This window comes from Echeneis naucrates, chromosome 21 (assembly GCF_900963305.1).
Source record: "Echeneis naucrates chromosome 21, fEcheNa1.1, whole genome shotgun sequence".
NCBI lineage: Eukaryota > Metazoa > Chordata > Actinopteri > Carangiformes > Echeneidae > Echeneis > Echeneis naucrates.
The window spans coordinates 3,882,774-3,907,170 of NC_042531.1; the positions used below are offsets into that span (position 1 = coordinate 3,882,774).

Genomic DNA, 24,397 nt, shown 5'->3' on the forward strand with positions numbered 1-24,397 from the left:
TAACTGAGGGCTTTCCATGCTCTTGTGGATCTGTATGGTCAACTGAGTTTGCAAAGTTTGTGAACAGACTCCACAGTCTGGATTAATTTCTCATGGGAAACATGCACGAAGCAGCAATGGTCAGCTTTTGCCCTTTCAGTGCAGTTATGGCTAGGACACAAACCTTTTCTAATATTAACCTTAATGCTCTCAAACTTTCGTTGCCTTCATGTGACACAATAATATGAAGACAACAAAAACAAGAAAGACAAGAAAGTTTGGAGGGATGACATGCTACCAGTTTTCCCAAAAAGAATTGAACCAAGAACTTGCGATTGCGTAGTATGTGTCTCTTGACATCCAGTTTGAAGTGAAGCCCATCCCTCACTTATGCACCATCCATGATCTTTGTCCAGTTTACCATTCTGCTCAGGAGAATGTGGGAGAATCAGGACATTTTCATGACTTACCGACTTTGTAGTGGACGCAGCCCTCCAGGTCTCCTACAGTTGTCCAACCCTGTTTCTTCTCTACCTCAGGGTCATTGTGCAGAATCTTGTTCCTCAGCCAGGAGAGGTAATAGACACGGAGCTTATTCTTCTTACCTGCCGTTGGTCAAGAAAAGTCAAATCAGGACTCATTCACTTCAGGAATCGCAGTGATTTGCAGGTTTTACCTGTTTGGACTTGGACTAACCCTGAAACCACTTAAAATTTCCATATTGACTGCTGAGTGCTTGTTGAGACTTTGCTTAACCTACAGTATTGTTTTACTTGGGTTTTGTCAGAATGATTGTAAATATTAGCCTGATTAATCTTGTACTTCAGAAGATTCAGAAGGTGCAATTTTCCCCCTCTACGTTGCGTGCCTCCAGTGTTTGCAGCATTTCAGGAAGTAGAATTTGAGAACAACATGTAAACGTGTGACAAGCATTCCCACCTTTTTGTCTTGCTTTGTTTTGCTGTAGGATGATATAAGAAGTGTCCCGTCACTAGTTGTCTTATTTTGGTCATTTTTAATTCATAATGTACAAATAAATAGATCTGTCAGGGAATTATTTTAGCTCTTTGCTCCAAGTAGATGAGACATGCTCAACAAGTCATGGACATCAGTTGAGAAGTAAAAAGAGGAGCAGGAGATGTGCCAAGGCTTTGAAGCAGCAGTTACAAAGCCTGTGGCTTTTGTGTTAGGTAAGACATTTAGATATTACCATACAAAATACTTCAATTCATGAAAAGCATTCTGGAAGTCTGAGTCATGTCTCATTCAGAGCAGTTTAACTTTGATGGAGAAATAGGTGAAAGACCAACAACTGAGCATTAGTGCTGAACATGTCCATTTGTGAGCTGTTGTTAGTGAAACCAAAACACATCTTGGAGATGCACCTGCTTAATATAACTAATGATATCTATTAATGTGGTGTCGCATTCCCCCTTTTGGTCATTGATTATAAAAACTAGCTCCAACTAGCTTGCTGCGTTGCCAATCATATGTATTAATGTTGTAAGGCATTTTGAACGAACTCATTTTTGGCTTCATGTCAAACAATGGAATGATACAACTTTCCATGACGCGTAATTTTACATATTGGCAACGCACAAAAATTACATAGAAGGAAATCGACGCATGTTTCTCTGTGCCATTTCCTACCATCACGGAAAATGCAAGTGTGTGTGTAAGCGTTACATATTGTGCACACACATGACGTGGTCTCAACTGGCAGAGATTTACTCAATATCCGTTCAGCTCAAAATATTTGTTGTGACACTGTACTGCCTCGTGTGCGGGTGAAATTGAGAAAGAGAAGTAAGAACGTGGATGCACTTTCAATCTGAGAAATCGTGGAACTTAAGTGTCTGTAGGGGACAAAAATATTTATGCAACTTCAGACACAAACATTTTCTTCTCACAGGACGCTGTTTGTAGCAGGTTTGAGTGTGACTAGCAGGTGACATTGTTAAGTCTGGAGGAGAAGTAGGCACAACATAGTCTCTCGACCACACGATGCACTATGAGCTGATGCAGCAGGAGCAAGCAGAAGTGAAACTCCTTCTCTGGTTGCATAGTGAACTCATACTACAATATTTAGATTTAAATTATGGTGTGTCTGCATGTTTGTAGCCAAGATTATGCATGCATGATCTTAATTGTGTACATTAATTCATCCATTCATCTTCTACTGCTTATCCGTTTCCGGGTCGTGGGGGGTGCTGGAGCTAATCCCAGCTCACAGTGCGTGAGAGCAGGGTCACCCTGGACAGTTCGCCAACACACAGAGACACACAACCACTCACACTCAGACCTACAGACAGTTTACCGTCACCAATAAACCCAAACATGATGTCTTTGGATGGTGGGAGGAAACTGGAGTACCCAGAGGAAACCCACGCAATCACGGGGAGAACATGCAAACTCCACACAGGAAGGCCCCAGGCTGGGAACCAAACCCACAACCTTCCTGTTGTGGGGTAACAGCAGTAAACATGCTGCTGTGCTGCCCTTAATTGTGTACATTTTTTGTGTAATTGTATCAATTTGTGTACATGCCCCTTGTGTATGTTTACACGTTCTTTTCATTACATGTCATTGATTAGTCCTACACTTTAAAGTCTAAGTCTTTAAATGTCTTTAAAATGTGTAGTTCAGGTTCTAATCACAGTGTGGGGGGACCTAAATCTCTTTTTGCAGTCACATTATAACTTAACTAACTACATTTTAAGATCCGTCTTGTTTTGCTTCTACCAAAGATAGCATGCTGAGCAGTTAGCCCCAGTTCAGTCGGTCAGTCTGGTCACTTTCTGATACTGAATCAGCTCAGAGCGGGGATCATAACCTTGTGGTTTTTTTAAAAGCAGCATTGGCTGAAGATCTTGGCAAGACTGGTAAGTGGATGGCTGTTAAGTATATTGACATTTGCGTAGCACACTTTAACGCAATGTAATGTCTTTGGAAGTCACAGAGGTGTGTGTGTACCTGATATAGTGACCAGGACGTTAAGCCCCTCCAGGACATCCATCTGCTGGAAACGCCGTCGGTTGATTAAAGGGTAAACCTTCCCCTGACCGCTACGATCCAACAGCATCAGGCCACTCTCTGTTCCCACTAACAGGTTCACTCCTGCAGACACAAACATATTTTAGGATAACAACAACCAGAATGACTGCAGTCTGGTCAAACAGATGGAGCTGGGTGTAACTTCAGTAGAGTTTTTCTGCCACCAGGTGGTGAGAACCTTCAGGAAATATTAAAGTAGTAAGTATAAAACTTAATATAAATATATTATTTACATCAAACCTAAAAAGATCATGGCTGCTTTTAGCTCTCAGACCAATGAAAATGTGGTTTACCCCAAAGGGCCGCACACAGGATCTCAGAGTTGAACCTCTTCTTGTATTTGCGGATCTCTGGTGTGTCACTCTGAGGACGAGTGTTGACCGGATTAACGTTGACCACGGAGCCCTTTCGAGATGGGTCAGCCCTCAGCGCCTCAGCTAGCCGGGCATCATTGCTGTAGCCTAAAAGGTCAAATGGAGGGGCTTAGGTAGGACGATGTAGGATGTAGTAGTTACGAGTCAGGGTGGGAGGGGGGAGTCAATCAAATGGTCGGCATTAGAGTTGATCTCTTTCATTGGTTTTTGGTAACAATGAGTCCAGGATAATTTTAGGAAGTTCACAGTTGTCTGTCCAAATTTCTTTCACAGAAGTTTTAGGGGCACTTACTTCAGGGCAGCAGAGAAATAGATATGACGGACGTTTCTTGGCTGTTATCTAAACTGGGGCACATAAAAGGCTGTGCAACCTCTGAAATGCATCTGCAGCATGTTACATCTGTATCAGAGTGGGGGCCACTGCTTGTCTCTACTATTAAACTGCATCTGTAGGACAATCAAAACTCATCGAGCCCTCATCAAACCTTAAATAAATTCATACTGAACTCTCTAGTATAAAAAAGGGGGTCAGTGGCTGGATGATAAAAAAATAACCCAAAATATTTACATATATATCCCATTTGTGCTGACTTATCTTCCTGAGCCTGATCTGTGAATATATGTTCCTGGTGCTGTGGAGGCCTGAGATCAGGAGTAGCCACTGGAGGAAGGGACATACCAACATTGTTGAGGGCGCTGCCAGTGGACGGAGAAACTTGGAGGAGGCGTGGGTCGATGAATGGAGTGAAGGAGGAAGAGGACTTGTGTTTCTGCATGTTGTTACTAGACTGGCTCTACAGAGAGAGAATACGATTTAGCAACGACAGACTATCACAACTCTTACGGTACATTTGAAAAGTCAGGACAATTACAAACAAGCTGACAAACAGTTGTTTTGTATGTGTTGCATGCAAACACAATGGGCATTCGTTTGAAGGGTAAAATATAAATACTGAGGGGGGGGGAAGCAAAAATGGTTGTGGAGGGTAAAAAAAAATATGGAGTGCTGCAGACAAAAGAACAAAAGGGGAAAACGAAACTAAAGAAGTTCCATGGGAAATGTACTTGCCGTTCCGCTCCCAACTGCCCTGTTCGCTATGATCTATTGTCTGGGGAATGTGAGAATTTGATGTGTTTGCTGAAAATAGTCGACATCAAGGATTAAAATGAGATTTAGATGTTTTGCGGGAATGCTTGTAAAACCACAACTAGCCTCAGAGGACACTTCAGCAAAAAATATCTAAAGCAGAGCTAACAGGCCTGTTGGAGCAAAAAGACTGCAGCTGTAATCCTTCGCCTCTGAGTAGATTTTGGATTTTTTTTATTATAAGTCTATGTAAAATATAACAGGGTATTAACAGGGCAAAAATATTAGGACCAGTTTTGTCCTCCCTTTGTATGTCCAAAGGAGTCATGTTGACACATGTTGACACATACTGACACATACTGACACATGTGTCAGTACAGGGGGACAAAAAAAAGAAAGAAAATCAAGAAATGTTGGTGAGGGGCCTGCAGAGGCAGATCTACAGTGTCCGCCGTGATCAGCAGAGGGCAGCCTACCAAATCTGATAAATAAAAGATGCAGGAGAAGATGTCACCATCATGGCTGGTCAGACCACATTTCGAAAGAATCAATCGAAGCAGAATTTCATTTCTTTTCCATACCCTGTTCTGGCTTTTTTTTTTTTTTTTAAACCATCTATGAACTGGTTTCTACTGTGTTCCCAGTTACTGCAGGTAATGAGCAGCCTGACTTCTTTTTGCTGTTGGTGCTCAAAATTACACAAGAAACTGCTCCCCTTAGTAGGCCTCCGTGTTTAGGCTGGGGGACATACCTCTGTGAGGATGCCGAGCTTGTCCAGGGGACTCTGGGGGGACATGGAGGAAGGACTGGCAAGGCTGGAAGAGGAAGGGGAGTTGGATGCAGAGGATGAGGGGGAGGAATGGTGGCTCTGCTGGATCAGATCTGGGAGGTGGTGGATGCGGCCGGCAAAGCCGTTCCTGTCTGCGTGCTGTGTGGGGTGATGGTGGTGGTGGTGATGATGATGGTGGGGGCTGGGGGTGTGGTGGCCCAGACCTGGCCCCAACACCGAGCCGGGGCTAGGGGCAAAGCCTGCAAGCAGGCCAGGGGTCTGGGTTTGGCCCGGACCGGGGACCGGATGCTTTCTGTTGTCACCTGCACTCTGGAAGTAGAAAGAGGGGTAGACTTTGGGTCTAGATGTGTTCCTGACGAGTTCAGGAGAAGGGAAGGTGTTAGCTACGGCAAAGGGCAAACTATAGAGGATACTCTACAGGTGGAAAGAAATCTGTTGTTAGCAGTCATTATATGGTGATTCATTTTCTGGTCCTTACTGATAGGAGAGAGCAGATATTCAGTAGTGTGTGTCAGTGCCTACTGCTGAAATTATATCACCTGCTAAGACTGAAAATGTAACCAACTTTAATTAACGTGATTATCTGGTGTTGAATTAGTGGAGAGTCTTTATTTGCATATTTCAGATCTGTGTGTCCAACCTACACTGAGCTGCTTTGTAATTCTGGAGCTACAGAGGATGCAGAACAGAACAAGAGAAAAAACAAAATGGAAAGACACTCGGGGCCATATGAATGAACAAAATGCACATACAAAAACAAAAAAAAAGGTGATAAATAATGTGTTTTCAGTCTGTACCTGTCTGACGATGAGCGTGCTGTCTTTGCAGGGCGTTGAGCCTGCATCACTCTCTCCTTCATCGTGCACAATCATGGTTTTCACTGACTCTGTCTCACCATTGCTCAACCTAGAAGATCTACGGGACAGACGGAGATTTGTTAGACACAAATATGCAACACAAGGATTACAAATACAGGAAAGAGACTGCTTATTCGATGTAAGAGGAACTGCCTGGCCTTTGTTACAATATCAGTATAAAGTGTGCAAGAAGTCCGACTTGAATACGTACACAGCTCTGGAATCCTCTGGGCCAGAGGTTGACTCTTCGCCTGCCTCCTGGTCAACCTCCTCATCATCATCTTCATCGGTGGTGTCAGACTCTTCACTGGAGGATGAGTAATCTGTCACTTTATTTGGCGGGCGAACATCATCTACGGCACGCAGCTCCTTGGCCAGAGCCGTCAGGTCCTAAGAGGTGGTGAGAGGTGGAACGTGGGTCAAAGTCAACGATTTCAGTTTTTCTCCCTCTGTCGGAAATCTGTCCATTCTCTCAGTTAACTGTCAGCTAAAGTGATTCTCAGTTAATCCTCATTAAAAAAAGTAAAGCAGGAAAGAAAAGCTGCTGGAGAGGAAGAGTAGTTAGAGAGGTAAACCAGCCAATGTGAAGCCAACGTGAGAGCAGCAAAGCCAGGAAAGATGATTGTTGTACAGCTGATGCTCTTCAAGCTACTGTAGCTGAGGTTAGTAGATTAATTCTAATAATGAGACAGTTAGAGCTGTAAAGATGCAAAATTATAACAGTGTAGAAGAAAATGTCAGTTCTTTAAGGTTAGAGGAGGCATGAATTAAGAGTCTGCTGCTGAGCCAGAGAGACTGGTGGAGGAAAAGCAAGCGATACCGTTCAGCCAGTGATTGATCCAAAGATAAAACAACCATTTCACAAAGTGTCAGTGGGAAAGTCGCATGAACCAATCCAGAATATTATTCTCACACACACACACACACAAAAGAGAAAGACCTCCTTGAGACCACGTGAATTCATCTCTCACACTTCAGCTTTGTGTCACACTCTGAAGCTATCAGCACACATCTAAAGCTAGATCGATCCCAGCTAGGGAGCTACAGCGCTGGCCAGACAGCTTTGATTCAACTCTCACCGCTGGTCTGCTCGGCCTGACCAAGTCCCTCCTCTCCTCTGGCTTTTTCCCAGCATTCTCTGGCCGTTGGAGGGGCGAGCCCTCCGATTTGGAAGATGCTGAAGGAGGTGGAGGTGAAACGGTCAGTTTGTTCCAAAACTGTTTGTGTAGCAGCTTAATTGAAGTGGTATTTACTTCAGCACAGTAAAGGCTCAGGTGGTGTTTCAGTTGTAATGTCCACCTGCATGTTAGTGAGTGCTGATTTGTTAACGTGTGTGTGGACTCACAGCGGGCCCTGAATCTCTCTCCAGAGCCGCAGTGAGAACCGGGCTGAGAGCTGGAGTTACTGGAGCTGCTGGAGGAACTGGAGCCTCCGCTGCCGCTGTTACTGGTTGGTCTGGGAACCAGTTTCTCCACTCGCTCCCACAGCAGCCGAGGCTCCGCCGCGCTGTAGAGCCAAGACAGTCAGAGATGAAGCCAACGTTAAACTGGAGGTCAGCTGTTGCACTTACTGAACCGGCTCAATAGCTTTTCGCTTTTTTATTTTATACTTACACAGAAATGTATAACTTTAAAATTCATTCTATCATTCTGGGCCAATGTTGAATATCTTAAAGTTCAAATAAAACTTTTCTTTTATGACAGAGCTGCAGTCCAGAAAAATTCAACCTTGTGAATAATGTTTCATCGTTTTTTAAAGAAACTATCATTTTTTTATAAATTTGAGAAAAATAAAAGCTGAACAAATGCTACAATGGCATAAGAGCACATTCCCCAAAGTGACAAACCCACAAAGGGAAGGAGTGTAAAAGTAAAATGTGGTTTAATGTTAAAACACTTTTTTTTTTTTCCACTTATGTCACTGTAAAGTTTGTTGGAGTATATTTTACTTCCCTGACGAGGAGAACAAAAGCAAAAGCAGGGTGTGTGTCACTCAATAACCTGCGGCACCCCGGGTTTAACAGAAGGGAAGGATGTCGAAAATCTCCTGAGAAGGCTGGTGGTTTGGAAATAGAAACCAGTGTGCGTGCCCGTGATCCCAAATTCATACACAAGTGTCACAAGGTTAGAGAGCTGGCACTGTTACATAAATCTTCCCACACAGCTCTATGCACAAAGACTACAGCAACACAGGCAGGCAGTGAAGACAGCGGGTGCACAATCCTCTCCTTCAGTTAATCTATCTGTGTGTTTGATGTCTCTCAAAACAAGGTGAGAGTTTGTTGTTTTCCCCAGAGCCTTTGAGAAACCCGTTTTTTTTTTTTATTTCCTTATAATTACTTAGCTGAAAACAGCACCTTGGATTCACGCTGCTTCACAGCACTCTGACACAAAGAAAGGCATTTTGCAGCTTTCAAGAGATGATTTAACTTCCAGAAAATGTTCTGTGTAAAGATAGAGGAACTGCGCTAATAAGACCAGCACACTATTCAACACCCAGCTATGTCCTACACACATTTCTCTGTAGTTTGGCACTCATTTACAGATTGATCTATAATCTGAAAAATACTGATTTTTGGATTTCTTAAATCTGAAGATATTTATACCTTATTTATACATGCAATGTTCTGTTCAGGCTCTTCACTATTTTGAGCCAATCAGTTGTACATTAATTTTTAATGGTGCAATGTAGAGTTCATTCATTATTAATGATGTCATTTATAGGGCCATAATTTAACTGAGTAACTTCATACAGTACAGTAAAATACATAAAGTCACTGAGTCTCAGATGTGTGAAGTGTTAGACCATGCTGAGGTTTTTTTTTTTTACCCCCACAGGAAAGTCTCTCTAGTCCTTTTACAAATACAATGAACTGTGTGTTTGTTCCCAAACCACAAGACTACAGTAATTAGATTTGTTATTTGTCTTAGAACAAACAGCTTCAATAATGGAGGGAGTAGAGAAAAAAGAGAATATAGACAAAGTCCAAAATAATGAAGCAAAAACAAAACAGTGAGTTGCATCAGTTTACCTTGCGGCATTGCGATGAACGGCATGGCTGCTGTGTGAGGCGTTGCCATGGTGATGAGGCGAGTCTCGCCTCGACACCACCGGGGACCGTGATGTAGTCCTGACAGGAACCTTTTATGATAAAGACAGCAACCAGCTCACACATACACACTCTGAGACTGTACTTGAATACAAAAAAAAAAAAAAAAAAAAAAAAAAAAAAAACTACACAAAAGCCATTTCAACCCAACGAAATCTCTCTTCCAGCTTTGCGGCAGCATCATAACAGCCCTGATCAGCATCAACCTCATCTAATAGAAAACTTCTGTGTTGTACTGCAGCAGGCTAATTTAATCACAACCTGTATCAAATGATAACATGTGGGCACATCCACTTTGGCTGTGTGTCCTTCAGAGCTCATTAGAAGCTGTAAGAACCTGTCGGTCTGAGAGGATTATGTGCTGCAGCTCAGTCACTTTGCCTACAAGATCACGAGTATTTCTTTATAACAGAGCTGTGACAGAAACAAACAATGCATATGCACTTTAGAATGGCTGTGGATTATGACCCTAACCCTACCAAATTTGGAATCCGTCTACTACCTCCCAGCACAATGAATCTGCAGACTGAGAATATTTGAGTGCTCCAAAACGCATGTTTCAATTAAATTGTAAAATTCAATTAATGCACCACAAAACAAGCTTTAAAAAAAGTCCCCCTCTGTCGTATCTCCCTATCACACCCAGAGGATCACTGCAGAGCACCAGTATCTGTCCAGTCAAGCCAATGCAGAACATTGATGGTGTCAAAAGAGCAGCGTGACACAACAGAACTCAACTTAGTCAGTGCAGCCAATGCCATTGTTTCTTTTTTTAGAAGCTTAAGTTAGGGAAAAAAGTTTAAAAGATAGGCACCGATGTTAACGGCAGGTCAGTCCTTCCTGAGCGACGAGCTGTATTTCTATACTGAAATGACGTCTCGGCATCATTTCCTTGATTTATGTTGTAGTGGGAGTCTACGTAGTGTACAGTTAAGTCTCTACAAAGTTGTGGCTCAGCTTGGAAGCAGCTCTGTTCATAACAGCAGGTTTCCTTTTCTGGAGGACAGATAACTTTGGCTCGAAGGACTAAATTTAAGTCTTTCTGTGCTTTTTTTTGATCACTCACCTCCCACATTTCGGGGCAGTGCCAAAAAGCTTTCCTTTCCTTCCTACACTCAGATTCACATTCAGATGGGAAAAAAACTCTTTTCCCTCATCTTCTGCTTATTTTTTTCTCCCTCCGTAGTAATTCAATATCGTTTTTACGTCCCCATGCTCCTACAGTGAAATGCTAAATTTGTCTGAAAGGGGAAGAAAAGACAACATGAGATAGCTTTTCTAAACTTCTCCTGGTGCTCCACATTGTCTCAGAGCTTCCAGCTGGGTTATGAAAAGGTCGGCCTGGCTGTTGTGGCCATATTAACAGCAGGCCACGTCTGTTTGTGTCAACACTGATTCGTATCACACAGAGTGATGTTAACTTCTGCTTTCTTGTGATATTCGGCGGAGTAAGGCCACCTAGCTGCCTAATTTTGGATTTGGGGAGAAATGTAATTTAATTCCTCTGTCCAACTTGCTCTTTTCATTCTTTAATGTTAATTTAATGCGGATTTAATTAAATCATCTATAATTCGCCTAAAAACTCTTTTTTTCTGCACCCCGAGAAAACAATGAATTATTGATAGCAGAAAGAATTGTGCAGAGGGTGGAAACTATTAAAGTGATGAATTGGGCTGTTCGGGATAACAGCCATTTGAGCTCTTGGGAATCAGGACGATCGTCCAGATGATCATATCCAGTATCTATCTACTGCTGCCAGTCTAAGCCGGGGGAGGTCTCGGCTCCTGTCCTTACCCTGGGCGGGACCTCCTCTGAAGGAGCTGCTTCATGGGATGAGGGCCTAGGCTGAGGGTGGGGCTGTGGGTCAGTGTGTGCAGGCGATGATGAGGATGATGGTGATGGAGATGGAAGGTGATGGTGTTGGTGGGGTTCCTGGCTGTTGCGAAGGTGGAGATTTTCAAAGCTAGGGGCGAGCGGCTCGTTGAAAGATTGTGACCGCGACACAACGGGCAGGGTGGTAGCGGAGGAGTTTGGGGCCACGCTGCCACTGCTCTTTAAAGCAGCCCGGTGGGAACGGACCTTATAGACAACAAGAACAGAACACATGGGGCGGGGGGGGGGGGCAGGTCAGTCTGCATGCAAAGCACTCTGAAAAGAAAGGAGGCTTCAGGGTATCTTTAGGCGTTTGTTAGATTGGAGCCGTATGGGAGCTTAAAGCTGTTCCATGTCAAAGCTCAAAGAGCTCAGTCATGGAATACGTAGCATATGTGGCACACCTCACACCTCTCTTTGGGAAAAGAGTAAGGACTCCTGATAGTCTGTATGAGAGACATTTGCAAATTGTGCCTATAACAGGGGTCACAATCTTCTTCTGTAAACTGAACGAGTCGGTGGGAACGCCACAGACCGTTACAGAAACATTCAAAAATGTAGAAATTCAGATTAGAAGTGGCAGAACACGACCTGAATTTAATGCTGAGCCTTTGAGTTAATCTGACGAAATTTATTTCTGACTTTTTGTGTTGAAAGTGATGGAAGGACAAAAGGCCCTCAAGGCTTATTCAGGCGTGAAGGTAAAGTTGCAGCCATGTTAATCTAATAAGGGCTCATATCTAAAAGGGCCTTGAAAGGTTCTTTGTGGCATCATTTATCATTAATTTCACTTTAACTCCTCTGTGCTCAGAAAACTTCAGTTTTACATTCCAGACGCAGAATCAGGAACCATTTAAAACCAACTGTTATACTGTATTACGACCTGTTGACATATAAAAGTATCCATGCTTCAATTTAAAAACCACTGCCTTAAGGCGTTTACCGGCTCAGCTCAACACCACAACAGTGGATTTAAGTTGTTAGGTGGGCATTATCACCTATTTTAATAAGTGTTTGGATAGAAAATCTGAGGACTTATTGGCTTTGGAAGCAATTGGTTTAAAAGAAAGGCTCCAAATCTGAGCAAAGCCCCTAAAGAACCCAGGTTTTTAGAGCGTAACAGCAGAAAAGGAGAAACATGTCCAAACACAGACGCCTTACCTGTTGTTGCTGAGAAGAGATTTTAATTATCTAGTGCAGCCAGAGCAACAACAGGTATCAGATCATATTTCTGAGAGTGACACAGGAGAAAAGCTCAGGCGGTCGATGGGGCGCTGAGGCTGAGTGGCTCCTGAGTCATTCAGGGGTCGGACTTTGGCTCATTTGCTTAAACTGTATTTAATTTTTCAGGAAAATTGATTAGAATGTGCGGTTTCACTACCGTCAGTGAGACTGGACATGACTCAGGAGGACTGAGCCTCACCACCAGTGCTCCACATAAACACATGAAACACACATGTGGCCGGATCAGATACAGCTCATACAGCATGCTCCACTTTTTTTACCTGAACTCTTCATTTTAGTTCATTAAACATGTTTAAATTTAACGCAGATCCCACAAAGGTATCAGTTCGTTGAGAGATCCTGAGTGTCCTTCACCATTCTGCAGAGAACTTGTTTTGTCATTTCAGTATAAAACTTGAAATGGAAGAAAGTGAAGATATTGATGGTATATGAATCTCTTCCTAACTCAAGTTTCTTATTTTTTTAAAATGGTAATTACAGTAGTTCAGACTGTAATTTTCATATTTATATAATTAGCTCACACAACCTCAACATGAACCCATCCAAGTTTAATTCAGTACGCAGAGAAGAGTCGAAACAAAAAGACACATCTGAGGCCGATGACTCTCAGCTAATGAGGGAAAACTGATTAATCCACTTTAAACATGACCACAAATGTTTAATACTGTGCCCCCCCCCCCCCGTATAATTTAATCTGCGTGACACAAGATTGACTTCTTTGAGCTGTGATTATTCATCCATAGTGGGTTGAAGATGACTAATACTGCCTGAGTCACCCCGCTGCAAATCTGGATGCCCATGAATTTTAGATGTTTTCAATCACACGCACACAATGAGGAGGAAAGTATGTCGAGCTGAGATGTACAAACCCCCCCCAACATCCTCATGTTCACACGAACACACTCACACCAAAACTAATAAGTCCACATTTGACAAGTGGGAGGACAAGCTGTCAATTAAAGAGTTTGTTTATGAGTAGAGTGTATAATCAGAGTTGTGATCGTTTTGTTTCCGTCGCCACTCGAAGTTTTCTGTTCTCATAACAACAAGCTCCTCCATCTGAAAATAAAAATGAGCACTGGAGATTGGATGTAGGATCACACTTAAGTTTTTTAAAAGAGAGAACTGAACGAGAAATAAATGACAACCCTCAAGATAGAAAGAGAAGTTAAACGACTGCAGATAATTGGATCCATTTTCCACATGAAACAACCTCAGAAACTGAGCTAAAGGCGAAACGCTGGAAGGAAGAAATCACAGCTGGTGAGAACATCTGCATGAGGTTAAAGACGAATACGACAGTCCACGAAGAGCAAGGGCAACAATTCAGAAACGCTGACACACCTAAAGGAGAGAAGCTTGATCAGAGACGATGACAGGAGGATTTTAGAGGAACAGGCAGCATCTGGAGTCGGATGGGATGGTCACATGAGGCGCGATATTCCTGTTTTCCAAATGATTGGCATTTCGTGGTGATGCAACGTTCAAAGTTTTAACACTGGAGAAAAAAACCCTGATGGGAAATATTTCTATTGACACCAACTCCAAATGCTGCCTATGAAAGTGAAGAAGGAGGAATGATCCACAACAAAGGGGCGTTTGGGTCACGGTGGTTACCTGTGGTTCCACGGGGCGGTGCATGGCGGGCGCCTCAGACGCCGCGTTCCCATTGGGATAGGAGGACTCGGAGCGTGGCGGCACCGGAGGTTGCTGCGGTTTGGTCTGAGCTGACTGAGGAGAACCTTGGATGTTCTTCCTGTACCGCTCATCAGCCTGAGGAGGGCAGACACACACACACACACAGCAGCATTAGCGGCGGTCTGAGAGTACAGGTCGGTGATCGTCGGCACACAAAGACCGGGTTAAGTGGATAGAAGCCATCAGATACTACGGTTGGTTAGTTCCCTCCCACAGAGACGAAGAGACAGTTTCTACAAGCACATCAGACGGTCTGCTGATACAGGCCCGCCAACGGGAACAACAAAGCATATCCTCAAAGGCAGCAGTGTTATGGTTGCCAGAATCCTCCCACAGCCCTGCTAGTAGGACAGGAGCACCAGGCCCGGCAAAGGGCGCCATGCATTTCTCATGTGGAGAGAAAAACATTGAAGGTTAGGACACACAGTGAGAGTCTGCGTGTGTGTAGCTCAACTAAACAACCCAATCCTGATTTGAAAACTTTGTCAGCAATGAGCCTGGTTATCATAATCTTAGCACTACATCAAGGTCACAGACCATCAGGTTCATCCTCCAACATGGCTGAAAGAGCCCGAAAACCCAGAATCCAACTCATGAAAACATTCCCATTACAGCCCCACAGATCTGGTCTGTGTCTCTCTCCTTTTCCTCCCCCACCAGGTGCTAAATGGCAACCGCAGGAAGCCAAGAGGAGAGACTGAGTCACACCGAGGACTAATGAGGTGGATCGTTATTACTGTGACATGGCAGAGGCGACAGTGGGGCCAATAAGAGGAGGAGGATCTGCTCAGGTAAACTTAACTAATCTACCGTGGTGCAAAAACATCTGACCAAATTGTGTTTCATAGAATAACTCCAAGAAGCAGGAGCGGCAGTTGAATTTTCCACTGAGCACAGAAATTCTTCTTCACTCATTAAACAAATCAGAGGAAGGTTTTAGAGGAATTCAGTCATTTACCAACAATATCGGTTCACCAAAACAAAGACAGCATTTTGGCCTCTATCGATTATTTGTTTGTATTATATCAATTATTTTAATTTTCCTCATTGATTGATTATTCTGATATGTAAACAATAACATCTTCAGTTGGATTAGTCACAAACTAAACAATTCATGATGTGCAACAGAGAGTTTCTCTTCTTTTCAAAGCTGCAGTCTAATTTTTTTATTTTATTTTCTGAACTAGAATGATTGAGTTGAGTTAGCAGTTAGGTAGTGAAGCACGGGGCTTCAGTTATTTGTAAATAATTTACCCTCGCTCGTCCTTCAATGAAAAAGTAACTATCAGGGAGGAGATGAGAATGAGTAGGTTAACATGTCAACTTTTACTTTCTTTACTTTCTGAGGCTGAGGCTTTTTTGTTTATTTGTCTATTGTCCTCTTGCTTCACTTTTCTCAGAAACAACATAAAGAAATGTCCTGTATTGGGAGGTAAATACAGACGGCCGCCCGGTCTTTGAATGGGACCTCGGGGCCGATTAATTGTGAAGGTTTAGAGGTTTTAGAAGGAGACACGGACAGATTATAGTCACACAACTCGTCTACAAAGCATCCACACATCCCACACCAGCAGCGAGCCATCGCCTCCTACACACAGCACACCCCGAGCAGTGGGAGTGAGTACACAGAAGCAAAGGGAAGCGTTCTACAGCGGTCAGTGTGGCGGCATCGAGCTGCGAGGGTTCACCTCTCTGACAGACTCAGAGTCGGGGGCGGGGCCTTGGAGGTTGGCGACAGGTAGCTTGGTATCTGTGGCTTTCTCCAGACTTTGGTTTTGACCGGACCGCGTCTTCTCACAGTCGGCGACCTGTTGTGGTGTTGTTGCGTCTGCAGCAGGGCTCTGCGGGGGATTGACCCTGTCGGGCTCGAGGCTCTGTGGAGCTTTGGCGCTCTGTTGCTGGGCTGATTTGCTACCGTCCAGGTTCTGGTTTTGCTGGAGGGACAGCAGGTAGGCCTGCTCCTGCTGAAGCTGCCTCTGGAGCTTCTGTGCTTGACGCTGCTCCTCAAGCTCCCGCCATTTATACTCCTGAGTACAGGAAGGTCAGATTGAACCAAAACTGCTTCCACTAGATTGACACCCTCAGGCAGTTTAAGTCCACCAGCAACAAGTACACATGGTGTTCTTGCTGTATCAGGAGTAAAACTGTTCTGCAGTTCTGCTCTGATGTGGTCAGCCCATTATAAGCCTCATCATGTTGGAATGCTGAGATGGAGTGGACTGAAGCTAAAGCACTTAGAAAATAATTATGGTGGAGGGGCGCCGTTGGAGAACTGGAGGGGGTCATACATGTTTGACTTAAGAGGGCCTGCTCGTGACTACGCAGAGCTTTCCATGCCCTAGATTTTAATTTACAAATCTGCACTTAAAATGGTTGACTAGTTTCATCACGTCAGAAAGACAAAGTTTGTATTTGTCGTCAATCATTAAGATTTGGCCAAATTCAAGTGACACTGATCATAAATCAGATTTCATGATATTTCTAGAAAGGTTTCTATTTTTACTACTAAAGTTGCTCGAGTGTGAGTTCAATAGGAAAATAATGCGATGAACAATTTTCCTCCTAATGAAAACAGATTTTTTCGTTTGTTCGTTTTTAGACTACGTTGAGAAATTATTGGGGAAAATATTAATAACTTTGGCGAGGATTTAGTTCTGTTTTTGAAAAGACAAACATAAGACTGCAGTCATTTTCATTAAAAAAAGCATTAAGCTGTGCATCTGCTAGAGCAGTTAACTTTAGTCAACAGCAATCAAACCACAGAGCCATTAAATCAATAATGACTTTTATGAGTTTTACTATACTTGCATCCATTACCAGAAGCTGCATCTATATATAGCAAGAAGTTCAATCTTAACAGTAAAAAAATTCTCTTAAGTTGGCTCAAGGAAAATATTTTCATATAAATCCAGCCGTGATGTAAGGGGAACAAGTTTATGAATGTGGCAGAGAGGGAGCAGTGGATGATAAAGAGTGGTGTGAACTCTGGAAGTGAGGATATGAGCGGTCGTATCCTTTCATTATTTGAACGTCCTCTGTAATCCCCGAGAGGAGCAGAATCCCCTAAAAATAAAAAAACATCAAGCCGTACAGACCCCCTCTTCCTGTCGGCTGACGAGTTCCCTGGTGGTGACATCACCATCACTAAGGGCCCCGTAAACATCCCGGCTCTCCCAGAAAACCCTGAGAGGAATTATTATGTTTCGACCTCAGCTGTTAACGGCTCCCTGCGGATCCACAAATGTCCTGAATTAGCTTCAAAAACTTCACCAGGTTTATATTTGAGGGAAAATGGGAAAGTTTCTATAAAGGACGAATTATGAACTCTGAAATTTAACAACCTGTGAGATGTGGGAACATTAAAAAAAAAAAATAACCACTGACAGAAGATATGGAATAATATACAGGAAAGATACATTCACATCTTACAACATCAAAAAAACATGTTGGTTTAGAGGCAAAGAGATGAGAAGAAGGTTCTATTCGAAGAACGATGAGAGGAGGAGGGAGAACAGGCCTCTTTACACAAAGACAGAATGAGAATCTTTAATGTTTTTCGAGGAAAACACGTCACTCACCAGCAGCATGGCCTGTTCATGGAGCAGCTGCTGCTGCAGGATCTCCAGGTGCCTCTGCTCCTCCTCCAGCTGCCGACGGATATACTCCTGCAGGAAAATAACCAGCTCATTTCCATGTAAAAAAGGGCCAAAAGTTAGAGCAGGACACAAGAAACGATGTCCAGCTGCTCAGAGATCAGCTGGAAACAAGATGTTTCCTGCTTCTCTGGTGGAAACCAAAGAAAAACCAAGTCTATAGCTCTGATTAGAGTTTGATTTTTCTTGATCTTTCCTAGCTAATGTTTTAGATATTACCACAGTTGTCAAGCAGAACAAAAATAACCCCCAAACTCTGAAGAATTTTTTGGAGAAAAAGGCAAAATAAATCTATTAAATTAGAACCTTTTGGAGTGGAATATAAAAATACCATTTTAAATAGATATGAATGTTTCAAATCCAGATTAAAGCGTCTATAGATCAGTTAGCATTCATAAATATTACCACGTATAATGTAAACATTAGATTCAGTCATTGAAGCGTCAGGTTTTGTGCTTTCTCATTTGTCTCTCCATGTCTCTGGCTCCGACCTGCTCCCGGTCGGCCCTCCTCTTCTCCTCCTCGGCCCTCCTGCGCTCTTCCTCCTCTTTTCGGCGCCGCTCCATCTCCTCGATGCGTCTCTTCTCTTCCTGCTCACGCCGGCGCTGCTCCCGCTCCTGCTGCCGCCTCATCTCACGCTCACGCCGTTGTTGCTGCAGGAGAACACGTGGGGGGGTGAGTTCACAGAAAAACCAGTTTACTGTCCCGACTGCCAGTCCGACATCTCTGTCACCTTCAGACCGAGTTGATTGTTTTTTTTCATACATATAATGTAGATGTGACAGATAGTTGGAACATTGAGACACAAAACGCAAAGAAACTGACCCTGTTTGTAGATGTCATGCAGTCCAAGTATCATAAGACACAATTCATTACATCTGACCTTAAACCGCAGAGACAGACAACAGATCGTTATCATTTAACGGCCCATTCGGTGAAAAACACACAAGTTGTCCTATCACAAAAAAATAAAAAAACAGCAGACGATCAAGGTGAAATCGGTTCCATCACAGCGTGAAGACAAACATTGATCATCATCAAGAAACCTGGTGGAGTGGCCAACATGTGGCCCTTTTCATCTCTCCTCAACTTCCCTCTTCTCTCACTGAGACTATAATTCATGTAAAAGGCCTGAAAATTATACTTTAAAAAACTGCCAGGGTCAGACCACTCATCGTACATACAGTCTGTTGGAAATCCAGGACATTCTGCTCAAATCCACAGACTGTACTGTGGATGTGGCTTAAATAGGAATTAGGATTTCAGCAGCTCCTCAAATGGTCCGAAGCATGTCGCCCGTTCTCCGGATGGATGCTCTTTAGTCTTTAGTCGTGTGGCTGTATTTACCGGTCTGAGCGCAGGAAATATAAATAACTACAGACACTGGATAAGCTGAAGGGGACAGTTAAAATGTCGACTTTTCCAACACTGCATGAAGACTTAACGATTTAATCACAGTAATAGTTTAAGTCTGACAGGCAGTCATCTCACACTTGGTTTTCTAAGAAGACAGATGAAGAAATTACACTGATTTCTGTCTGTCAGTGTGTAATGAGAAGGTGCAGGTCGTCAGCTGTGGCTTTGGGACCGTGACACATCGTGTTTGCACAAAGTCAGCAGATCAGGAGTCTATAGGAGGTAATCTATCAGAACAGGAGAGCACATGTTCTGTGGTATTCCTGCTCTCAGCTGTGGCTTCTATTGTCTGATTTATAAACAAACACCCTCATGAATCACAGCCAGAGCCCGGAGCGGTGACTGCTGTGGGAAAACACGAGCTACAATCAAACCTTTTTTTTCCCCAACAGACCTTTGAGGTGTAGTAAATTAACATCCAGCCGCTGAATAAGCTCAAAGTCTTTTCTCCTTTCTTTATTCAGTTTAGCCAGTATTTAGGTCTCTCTCTTGTTCTCGCCTTCCAGAGAATTTAGCTGAGTGCACTTCTGTCCAAATTTATAATCGTCTCTCTCGGTTGCCCCGTCCTCCCTCTCTCCTCTGAGAGAAGTGAGGAGGAGATGCACCCAAGCTCTCTCAGACACTAATATAAAGGGACCACAGCTCGGAGAGATAAAGGATAGTCATAATTAAAATAAGGGCCTTTCAAAGCGCGTCCTCTGGGGAACCCCTTTAAGTTTCTTCACCTCCACCTAAAATTGATTTTGAAGTCTATTACATAAAATTATCAAGCAAAAATCTGACCATCAACCTTCAGGGGAAAAGTCACTCATCTTATTACAGAGATGTCGTTCACATACTTTATCTGGAACCTGACGATCTGACTTCTCACTCATCATCCTGAGAGGAGAGCAGAGAGTATCTTTTAACTCCATTAAGTGACTCAAAGTCCAGATGACTTTTCCACTCTTTGACAACTTTTGACAACTCTTTCAAAGATTCTGCTGCTTTTTGAGCGTCTAAACGCAGCATGTCCTGATAAATTCACACGTTGAACGTTTAACCTTTGTGCTGGTGTGAATCTGTCCAAGTGATGCTGCCACATCTCCAGAGGCGATGATTGCTTCGACTCATTCCTTCTCCTCCGTTACGTTGATATACTTCTGTTCTGATTTACTCAGCTCGTGGTGTTAAACGTATCTCACCTCTTCCAGGCGTCTCCTCTGTTCCTTCTGCTGCTCGATACGTTTCTGCCTCTCTGCCAGCAGTTGGCGTTTGTACTCCTCCTGCTCGCGGAGCTGCTGCTCCTGGAGGAGCTGCTGGCGCCGTAGAGCCTCCGAGCGCTCCTTGTTCTCCTGCTGCAGCCGGATGAAGTCACGGCGCAGCGTCGACTCGCCCGGCACGTTGACTATGGAGCTGAAGAGAAGACCCAACGACTTATTATTATCATACGACAATTATCAACACAATATCAACATTTGATTTTAAACTATAAAGGTTATCTGTGTAGAAAGAGCTGAAAGTTTATTTTAAATTCAGGACATAAATGCAGTCCCTCTCTAATCTAAGAGTCTGACCTTTAAAGGGCCAAAAAGCAGCAGTTCAGTTTATTAATAGTAACGCACATATAAAAGAATACATCAGCTACATTTGCACCATATTTGTATTTCTTAGCAATGAAAAGCAAATGAAAGTCGTTATTCATCCATTGGTCCATTACTATCCAATAAAACGAGTTCTCAGTATCATTTCTTTGGATAAAGTAATAATGGTGGTGATGAGTTCAAAGACGGTCGTTACCTTGGCTCTCCCTCCTGCTCAGATGCTTCTTCCTCTTCTTCTTCACTGCCACTGTATTCATACTCAGTCTCATCTGGGGATAATAAAGTAAGAGTCATTAAAATATTAAGTGGAAATGTGGTTGTTACTGTTGGAAAAGGGGGACGTTAAATTTGATTAAAATGACACGACGATATGATAATCATTATTTCACCTAAAAGGAGCATGCAGATATAAAACCCATTTGTCTGGAGTAGTTCTGTCTCACACTGACAAACTGCTGTTGTTGTTTACAGGATGAAGCATCGACAAACAACCCGGCAGCAGCTCCTCCCCCCTGGACTCACCCTTCTCCCCCCTCTTCTTCTTGGTCCGGTCGATGTGGTCTTTGAGCTGGATCCGGACCTGCCTCTCGTTGGGCTGGTCCCGGATGAAGGGGTGTTTGAGCAGCTGCTCAGTGGGGGGGCGCTGAGTGTAGTTCTTCACCAGGCAGCCCTCGATGAAGCTGAAGAACTTCTTTGACCTGTTACAGATGAGATGTGGGAGTCAGGAGATGTGTCTCAACGCCAGAGGAAGAAAACGACAGAAAACAGAGCCCACCATTTTTTGGACTTGAGGCGAGGAGGAGGGTTTCTGGGGATGAGGAAGAGGGCTCTCATTGGATGCATGTCACACAGCGCTGGAAGAAACAAGGAAACAGGTGAGCTTCATGAGGTTTAGACCTTCTGTGTATGAACAGGAAGAAACGGCTTCAACAGGAAAAATAATTCAATAGTGTAATAAAAAAAAAAAAACATTAAAATTGTAAAATGAACTATAGTACTTTGAATAAATGTCTCATCAGAGCAACAAATCTGTAGTAGTAGTAATGACACTAAAATATGGCAGTCATACTAAACCAGACGTGGCCGGTTCAGGTTAAAGTGAATGTGAACTTACGTGGAGCTCCCTCAGCCATCTCTATGGCTGTGATTCCACAGGACCAGAGGTCACTCTGGAGGACAAAGACCAGCATTATACACATGATGTTGGAAAAACCAGGAAACACTCCTGGCTGTATCAGGTTCATTTGGACAAAAAATCACAGATTTCTTTGCAGACAGTCGTCTGGTGGGGCTGGATTCATTGTGTTGGGCTGCTGATGCAGATGGAATCTCAAAACTATGGGCCTGTTTCGTTTTCTGCCTTTAGTTACGGCAGCAGGCCCAGTTCTTATTCTTACCCTGTAGTCATAGGTGGCATCGGGGTTCTCATCACAGGCAATGACCTCTGGAGCCATCCAGTACGGAGTCCCGATGAAGGTGTTCCTCCGACCCACCGTCCGATCCAGCTGAGCACTCACACCGAAATCCACTGAGGGGAACAAGATCGGCATCAGGTAAACAGATTCAGAACAGCAATGATACCGCTGTATGTGTTTAAAGTGTTAAATAAAAAGAAGACACTGAACTCTGAATCCTGATCGGAGAACCAGCTGGTGAGCAGCCATGTTCTCATGTGACTAAATCAACTCCATTATCAAAAGATAGATTTTATAACCAAAGTTATAAATCGAAATACACAATGTGACTTCATAAAGCTGAAGTTCTGAAAAAACGCCCTTGCTGACTCAGATCTTTGCTGCAGTATTCTGCTGAGCTGCCGGTCAGCACACCCAGTCTGGGCCCACAGCTCACGTACCCAGTTTCACCTCTGCGTTTTCGGTCAGCAGCACGTTCTGTCCCTTGATGTCACGGTGGATGACGTGATGGGCATGAAGGTGAGCTAATCCCTGCAGAGACAAACAAATGGGGCTGATGCCTGCGTGTCATTTGGTGCCTTGAAATGTGTTATTTTTACTAACTATCTAACTATTATCTTTTCTGTTTTAAACACGACATGCTGTTGCCTTTTTATTCAGTTCAAGTTCAGTTCACTGACCCTGAGGATCTCTCGGGAGATGTAGGCGATCCAGTCCTCCTTCAGGGAGTTTCCTTTGGTGTTCTTCACCAGGTCCGTGATGGATCCGGCACCACAGAACTCCATCACCAGCTGGAGGCAGAGAGGACAGAGGACAATCACACACACATGCACTGTGTTTGTGTGCAACGGGGAATCAATAAACCAACAAATGTCTCTGTCAGCTCATAGTTTGGTCGGCGACACAACAGAACGGGGCCTGACTGTTGGACATGTGAAACTCTTCCAGCGTGTTCACTGGAAACAGGAAATGGTGGGAAGTGGCCTGAATGTGGAAAACAGCAGCGGGACAAAGACACCGCCCGCTCATCGGACAGTCGCTGCTTCGACTCGTGACATCAGGCAGAAAAGTGCCACCCATTCTCCCTACAGTAAGTTATCCATAATTTAGCCTTACGTATAAAATAATCATGTTTGGATCCAGTCGACTCCATGTTCTGTTTTTTTCTTTAACTGCAGCTTCCTCAGACACATGAAGATCGATTAATAACAACACTGAACTAGATCCAGATTACAGCTGCATTCACAGGTATTTAACTGTAGCCATATCGATTATTGAGTTCATGTCTGCCCGTACTCTTGATGATCAACACAGACACACTCACTTTCTGTCTCGTTCACACACAACAGACAGCGTGAAGCCGTACGGGGGGGGGGCAGCTGTAAAAACAAGCTCTGGGCCATGCTGAGATCTGAGCTGCTGGGCTATAAAACCAGTCCAGGTCTAAACCCAGCAGCCTTAAATCCCCTGTGTCGCTCTCCCACTCACTCCTTCCATGTTGTTCCTTATTTCTCTTGATTTTTTTCATTTCCTCACCTGCCTGGTGTTTCTTTTTGGATTTGTTGTGCTGCGTCTCTCTGCTCTTTTGATTCTCGTTCAGGCTCTTAGTAAAATTAAAAGTGTGGAAACATGGAATGTTTTTCGAATTCGCTCATTCACTCAATATGTTCACTCAAGCAAATGTCCAAACATAAATCAATGTAAATGCCGGTCTGTTAGAAATAGAAAATCAGTTTGATGTAGAAGCAGAGCAGAAGAGTGAGGTCCTGGTTGAGAACTCCAGACTTTCTCCTTTAAACTGACTTCAACTTAAATCCTCTTTCTTTGATTCACGTTTTGCACCGTTTCTCTTATTTTACAGTTTCATGCTGGTGTTGGTCGGACCAGCCGAAGAATAACTGATTTAATAAGAATCAGGTAAAGTGAGTTTGCTGTGAAAATATTCCATCATCCTTAAAAAAAAAAAACAAACTCACCCAGAGCTGGTCATCGTGTCCTGGTGGACTTTTTTTGATGAAGGCTCCGTAGTAGGTGGCGATGTTTCTGTGGTGGGAGTACTTCTTCAGCATGTTGATCTCCAGCTTGATTTCCTCCTCTTCATCCTGAGGAAGACAGGAGGGGGGAAAGATAAATCAGGTGACCTGGAGAGACGGTGATCAGACGTAATCATTTGACTGAACGGCTGCAGACGTGCTAATTTTAATGCTCCGTTTTAATAAGTGTCTACATATTATCTAAATAGACTGCCCTCCTCGATCAGAAACT

The 24,397-nt window shown here is 43.5% G+C and overlaps 1 protein-coding gene across 3 annotated transcripts in view; it reads right to left on the reverse strand.

Moving 5' to 3' along the window:
• The window catches only part of LOC115035266 (mitogen-activated protein kinase kinase kinase kinase 4-like), a 65,254-nt gene that overhangs the window by 4,831 nt on the left and 36,026 nt on the right, over positions 1–24,397 (reverse strand). Inside the window, exons 4-27 of one of the 3 annotated variants that reach the window (XM_029493011.1) lie at positions 24,109–24,234; positions 22,813–22,923; positions 22,573–22,663; positions 22,115–22,245; positions 21,832–21,886; positions 21,493–21,571; positions 21,240–21,415; positions 20,914–20,986; positions 20,319–20,529; positions 18,210–18,371; positions 17,644–17,730; positions 15,754–16,092; positions 13,985–14,140; positions 11,045–11,329; positions 9,173–9,282; positions 7,487–7,647; positions 7,221–7,318; positions 6,353–6,531; positions 6,082–6,199; positions 5,246–5,593; positions 4,087–4,201; positions 3,327–3,494; positions 2,953–3,096; positions 450–584 (exon numbers count right to left, since the gene is read on the reverse strand). In XM_029493011.1, the coding sequence (XP_029348871.1) occupies positions 450–584; positions 2,953–3,096; positions 3,327–3,494; positions 4,087–4,201; positions 5,246–5,593; positions 6,082–6,199; positions 6,353–6,531; positions 7,221–7,318; positions 7,487–7,647; positions 9,173–9,282; positions 11,045–11,329; positions 13,985–14,140; positions 15,754–16,092; positions 17,644–17,730; positions 18,210–18,371; positions 20,319–20,529; positions 20,914–20,986; positions 21,240–21,415; positions 21,493–21,571; positions 21,832–21,886; positions 22,115–22,245; positions 22,573–22,663; positions 22,813–22,923; positions 24,109–24,234 (3,658 nt within the window). Of the gene's footprint in view, positions 1–449; positions 585–2,952; positions 3,097–3,326; positions 3,516–4,086; positions 4,202–5,245; positions 5,594–6,081; positions 6,200–6,352; positions 6,532–7,220; positions 7,319–7,486; positions 7,648–9,172; positions 9,283–11,044; positions 11,330–13,984; positions 14,141–15,753; positions 16,093–17,643; positions 17,731–18,209; positions 18,372–20,318; positions 20,530–20,913; positions 20,987–21,239; positions 21,416–21,492; positions 21,572–21,831; positions 21,887–22,114; positions 22,246–22,572; positions 22,664–22,812; positions 22,924–24,108; positions 24,235–24,397 lie in introns of all 3 variants that reach the window. The other 2 variants (XM_029493012.1, XM_029493013.1) reach the window with 2 other exon arrangements.